This window comes from Etheostoma cragini, chromosome 20, assembly GCF_013103735.1.
Source record: "Etheostoma cragini isolate CJK2018 chromosome 20, CSU_Ecrag_1.0, whole genome shotgun sequence".
Lineage (NCBI taxonomy): Eukaryota > Metazoa > Chordata > Actinopteri > Perciformes > Percidae > Etheostoma > Etheostoma cragini.
The window spans coordinates 5,360,022-5,366,537 of NC_048426.1; the positions used below are offsets into that span (position 1 = coordinate 5,360,022).

Below are 6,516 nucleotides of genomic sequence, written 5' to 3' on the forward strand. Positions count from 1 at the left end.
CCCTCTGGTTTCTGACAGTTCTGAGCCGGTGTCACTGCTGGACATCTTCCCATTTCAAAGGGAAATAAGCTTGATGTGCTTTTCTGCTGCACTAAGTTACCTGGGCCGACCACTGCGTCCACAATGCTCAACGTTGCCCAAGCAAATGTTGATATGATTTCGATTTTTTTTTTGTTCGCTCACTTTGCATTTTGTAAATTGAGAAAAATAAACAGTCATTATGAATATTTCTGAAACCACTCTTAGTTTACAGCATTTTATCACACCTGCCTAAGCCTTTTTGCGCAGTCCTGTACAGGAAGGTGGTCAGAGCTTAGAGAGATGCTAAAGGGCTCTTCAGCTGGATGGATGTGTATTAACAAAGTGATCTTCACCCATCCCATAGAATAAAGCCGGAGTTGTCCAATATTTTGCTAATATTAACCAATTCTACGAAAAGATCAAAAACACTGCGTTGGTCCGTCTCTTAATACTTTCTGACTTCCGTACCCAGCCTGTGGCCCAGTACATTTGTTCCTACTGAAAACCCTAAATCTTTAAAAACATGTGACATATATGTTTCATTTCAGGTAATTTTCCAAAACAACTCAGAACTGTTCCTTTTGAGCAAATGTTACTCAGAAGGGGTTGTATAGTACATTCGTTTGGGACTATTTTCATCTGCGGATTAATAAACAATTAGTGCTCTAGTGAGTATATGGGGCAGCAGGATGGTGGATTTGGGATTGACTCAAAATAAACTTTTGTCTGGGTTAATGGCAATGAAGGAGCAAGTCCCCAGTGCAACTGTGTGGCTCATGGTTGGTCTTTAAACAATATTTGGTGAGTATAAGAAAATGGCATTCCAGTGATCGCCTTGCTCACTGAACAACAGTATTTCATATATGATATGATAAGCATTATGCAGCCCTTCCTTGCTTTAAAGGTCCCATGACATTGTGCTCTTCAGATGCTTTTATATAAACCTTAGTGGTCCCCTAATACTGTGTCTGAAGTCCCTTTTATATAGATCTTAGTGGTCCCCTAATACTGTGTCTGAAGTCCCTTTTATATAGACCTTAGTGGTCCCCTAATACTGTATCTGAAGTCTCTTTTATATAGACCTTGGTGGTCCCCTAATACTGTATCTGAAGTCTCTTTTATATAGACCTTAGAGGTCCCCTAATAATCTGAAGTGTCTTACCCAAAATTCAGCCTTTGTGCAGATTTACAGCCACTAGAGCCAGTCCCACAATGAGCTCTTAGGATGTGCCATTTCTGAGTCTGTAGCTTTTGAGGAGGGAGGGTGGCTGTAACCAGCTGCTACTTTGTTCATTTGAAAGTCATTATGTCTCTCGCTCATGCGTGGGCCAAATTCTCTGGGTTGACAAATCAGAGAATGGAAGGTAACCTTGCCCCTTGAGACCTCATACGAGGCTTTCCAACAATGGCATTACCAGAGCCACCGAGTCACACGGGAACTACTTAAGATTACAAGTCAAAAAGTATATAGTGAGAAAAAAATATAACTTTACTCCTTGACTTTGAGTTTGTGCACAAAGAATCTCACCTCAGATTTTTGAGTGTTAAATGCTGCCTCTATGTCAGCCAACTTGGAATTGGACACCTGCAGTTCTGTGGCGGCATCTGCAGTTACATGGACAAATAATGCATTTATTATATCCCAATATGCACAAGTCAATAACAGAAGAACAGGCAGTATTCATTTAATGCATAAAAAGCATAATCTACAAACATATCTTCATGTTTTTCTCATGCACGCAGTAAGAGATACATATAGGGGTATTTTATTCAGTTTTCTGATAAAATGTTGAAGTTTATCTACAGTGACACACCGCAAATTCACAACATACCAACTGGAGACTTTTTTTCCCTCCCCTATCCGAGTCACACATAGATCTGCTTTCCCAGGCTCACATGACAAACAAACCTGCCCGGCTGAGCAGGCTGAAATGTCTGGAGATCGTATGTGATGTTAACAGCTGACGAAGCTCAGCAACCACATACCATTACTACAGGAACTAAAATCAAGCCTACAGGCAAATCTATTTGCAGTCAATATCCTCTCTTTCTGAAAAGATTCTTAAAAGATGGATGCAAGGCCTGGCACACAGAGTGCTTCACAGCTGGCCCATTGCTCCGTACTCAGTGATAAGACTTTATACTTTTGGCTATGCTGTGAGTTGGAGATCTGCGGTCAAAGTTCTCCAAAGCTTTATCACTCACTTCTGTTTGCTTAAGAATGATGATACTTTGGGGTTAACTGTTCCAAATGAGATGGATCACAGACTATTAGTTCTTTAATTATTGTATTTTTACGTCAAAAAATACACTTGAGACCAAACTTAGGTCTAGAACTGGTGATAACCAGGCAAATCGGTGACTTACTGAACCGTTACATTCAGAATGTGGCATTATTTTAAAGGATCTATCACTGGCATTTGATTTGATCATGAACCCTGGCTGTAATCGGTGTGACTATCAGGCTGTGAGCAGCTCCACTGACAATGAATGAAGGGGCGACTGCATCACCTGCAAATGTTTACTTGAGATTTTACACCCAAATAACTTACTTACGTTGAACTGTAAGTCATGTAGCTGAAAAAACTGATCAGCCCACTACTTTCTTTCAATTTTATAGCATTCAAACGCCTTTATTTATGAAAGACCATTGAACAAAGAGACTAAAATGCAAAAAAGCTTCAAAAAGATGGCGGGGAAAAAAACACAAAAGGCGCGAAAAAAAAAAAACTGACAAAAACATCAGGGGGAAAAACAACAAAAGGTTTTGAAAAAGACGACCAAAACGTTGAAAAAAGGTTTCAATTTTGACCGAGAAAAACAAAAAGTTGCAAGGTTGACAAGAAGACAACACAACACAAAAAAGTTAGACTATTGTGTGGTGGAACACACATGATTGATTGCAAATATGTGGCAGACAGTCCTATCTCCACATCGGCAGGGTACAGTAGACTCACACCCAAAAGCAGTGCAGTGGTGCTATAAGAAAAAAGCACCTCACACACTGTGATGAAGCTGTACACTATATGTCACCTTGGCAGTCTTGAAGATGCTATAGCTAAAAGCTGCAAAAACTAAGAAAACTAAGAGGCACTCCGATTTAAATGCTGACATTCAAATCTGCACAGATATAAAATACTGAAGGTGTGATTCACAGTCAAAAGAGGTACTATTCTAGTTCACTGCTGATGAAACAGTTAGGATGCAAAACTCAAACAAACATTGTCATGCAAGTAGTCCAGCTCTCATTCAGTGTCAACAGAGCTTTAGAAAAGGGAGTTCTAGCTGTTGTAATGTTTGCATATGTCCGCTCATCCACATGAGAACAACAATATCTTTAAAACTCCAGACAAACAAAGCAGCAGTACATTATACTACGTTGATAGACGTATCCCTTAACTGAGTCAGTTGGTTTCAACTGTCACATTTTTCTTAGACTGGGACATGTACACTGTCAGTCATACGTCTTCATACAGTTCATGTTTTAGCAATGTGATTGCAACATCATTGCAATTAGTTCAGAATATAGAAATATTGGTTGTTTATTCGACTGCAAATGACCTAGATCTAATTATTTTTTGACTCCATTAAACATACAATACACCCAGTTGCCAAATAACTTACAAAAGTTACAAAATTCAGTTAGTTTTTGTGAGAAATCCGTATTCAACTTTAGGTATATTTTTGAGGGTGTAGTTTGTGGAGCTGTTGAATTGCACTGTGTTATATTTAGGGTTGGGTACCGAAACCTGGTTCCACTATGGAACCGGTTCCAACGCAACCGGTAGGAATCAGACTGGATCAGAACGCAAATTTCCTCCAAAACGGACGTAAACATATCACACTATCTCTGTAGTCTACCGTTAGCTAGCTGTAGTAAATGCCTTATTTTCCCTCTGGGCTCTAGTTAGCATACCAACTCAACATTAATTCTGTTGTTACTTGTTAATAGTGCAACTGTTATTTATTGTTCAGTTATTGTAGTTGTGTTTAAAGTGACGTAGGTTTACTTATTATATATTTAAGTACTTAAAAATGTTAATACATGTAAATAATTTCCTTTTTTTTTTTAACTAAATAAAAGAGCCGTCCGAATCGGTTTAGGAATCCGAATAGTTTTAATAGTTTCGGTTTGGCAACGGAATCGTAAAAATCTAAATGATCCCCAACTCTACTTATACTGAGAGGTGTTTCCGATATTAAGGCTATACTTACAAAATATTAGAAACATCCCTTAATATGACCACTACATTTAACACCTCTCTAAATCTGTTTTTTTTTTTTTTTTAACTGAACATTATAACCTTCCAAAAGGTTAAACTTACTGCAGGACTGTTATATTACTGTGTGGTAGACGTACTGACCTGTTAGTTTTAGACGGTTTTACCAATAAACTGGCAACTGAGCGTATGCCTTACATATTATTTCAAGCACCGTCTACTTATTACATAATTTAGATGTTAGAAGTCATCTTTCAGTGGTCAGTTTAATAAGCTTGCCTTTCATCTCTTGTTAGCGGACATTTGCTTTCAATTATGACAGCTGAGTAAAGTCCAACATCTTTATATTTCAGGGCCTACTTAATTCAGGGGCTTAATTGATACAATGAAATAAAGCACAGTAAACATGTTTATAGATTTGATCATTTACAGTTAATCAGCTAAAACATTTTGGTAGATTTCCAGTTACTGGATACTTTTTTATTAATGCAAGCACTAGTTCTTTATGATATTGTTTCAGTTAATGGCAGTTTTCTTGTCAGATATCTTTAACTGCTCAATGTGATGACCTTTATTTTTTCTAGGTCGCTGCCACCCAAGACAGCTGAGATATGTGTACAATCTTCCTAAAGGACCAGTTAGGTGGTAAAGACCTAGGAACCTAAAGGAACTCGTAGTGGGTGCTTTCTAAATGTTGGTAAAAACTCGAAGAATTAAGCCGTAATTTCACATATGTACAAAAGACATTGGAAAGAAAAGTATGCTCTCTACTACAGCTGTGTGTAATGCACCAACTTGTGATTATGTGACAGCCAGAGATTAAAAAAAAAACATGAAGCAGCCTTACCTCCTACTTCCTCCACCCCTTCCAGTAACATGTCTTTGGTAAAGTTTGATATCTGCCCAGTGAATGAGGACAGGCTACCTCCGACCTGGCCCAGAGACTGGCCGAGGCCGGAGCCGAGTCCACCGAGCCACGACGACATCTCGAGGAGGGCTACAAACAAAAACACAGCAGGGCCGAAGAGAACCAGGAGGGGCTAGCCTAGCTTTGACTCCCGAGGTGGTACAGTAAACTCGGTCATTAAGCTCAACTGTAAGCTCTACACCACAAAGACGACTTTACCTTCCAAAACCACTTTAATTTTCCGAAACCAAGTCGCTTTTCGGTCTGACAGACGCTCATTTAACAAAGAGCCCGGCTACTAACAGCTGGTCGTTTGCCTAAAGGAATTTGTCGAGACAAGCTAGGCTATGCTAAGCGTCGTTTTATCCCAGTCAAACAGCCACTACCTTAGATAACGGCCTCATGTTGAGGTCTGTGTCCTCTACGGCTGAGTGTGAGTGGTATTTCAGCAGTTTTTAGTCGGTCTAAACAACACAGCACACAGAAAGTGCCACCTAGACTGCTGCAGCCGATATCAGGTCAGCTGCAGCGATGGCTGTCAGGTTTGACGTGGACACGGAAACGGTGCATTGTGGGATACTGGAGGACCAACAAAATCAAGATGCGTTCAAGAACCAGATAAATCAAAGAAAATCTTCAACTAAATCATAGACGATCTAAACGTACATTATCATATTTTCAGATTATAAATAGTATCACTATAATACATTTTTGATTTTAATGTTTAAAAGTTAATGTAAAAGCCATATCGCATTCTCTGTTATTTGTATTTTTTCTTTTACAGTGATTACTTTCGTGTGTGTGTGTGTGTGTGTGTGTGTGTGCGTGCGTGTGTTCATGTCTGTGTGTGAATTAAACATTTTGGGGAAAAACTGTTTAATACATAAACTACATAGAACCTAAATGTTATATTCCCAGTGTGTTGCCTTTTTAAGAGAGCTAGAACATTTTACTTCAGATTTGGTAAGTATATCCAACGTTAGAACTGGAGTAAGTATACTGTATATATGGGAATATTTCCTCTATTGTCTTTTCCCTACTTGAAGGTATATGCAATTGACCTGCAACATATTAGCGTTGCTACAGGTGATGGATGAATGGGTCAAGTACAGGACTTTCACCCAGGTTTCAACTGTCTGTATGTTGTAAAAAAACAGGTTGGTTGACTCCCTACAAATATTAAGAATGTTTATTTTGACATTCTTCATAATATATTCTTGTAATTTCAATTGAGCAAAACCTTTCTGATATGTGTGATTTCTTTGAGAAAAAAACTGATAGTCACCTTTTCAATGTAGCATTTATTTTAAACAAATCAAGCCATTTTATATTTGGTATGGTAGTTTGACATTTTAACCACTAAGGTCT

The 6,516-nt window shown here is 38.6% G+C and overlaps 1 protein-coding gene and 1 long non-coding RNA gene across 2 annotated transcripts in view; one reads left to right on the forward strand and one right to left on the reverse strand.

Moving 5' to 3' along the window:
* Positions 1–5,719, reverse strand: part of trip11 (thyroid hormone receptor interactor 11) — a 25,327-nt gene extending 19,608 nt beyond the window's left edge. The window contains exons 1-2 of the mRNA XM_034857554.1: positions 5,089–5,719; positions 1,550–1,626 (exon numbers count right to left, since the gene is read on the reverse strand). Coding sequence (XP_034713445.1) covers positions 1,550–1,626; positions 5,089–5,227 — 216 coding nt within the window. The 5' untranslated portion in view covers positions 5,228–5,719. The remainder of the gene's footprint in view (positions 1–1,549; positions 1,627–5,088) is intronic.
* The window catches only part of LOC117935451, a 23,384-nt gene that overhangs the window by 1,632 nt on the left and 15,236 nt on the right, over positions 1–6,516 (forward strand). The window lies entirely within an intron of this gene.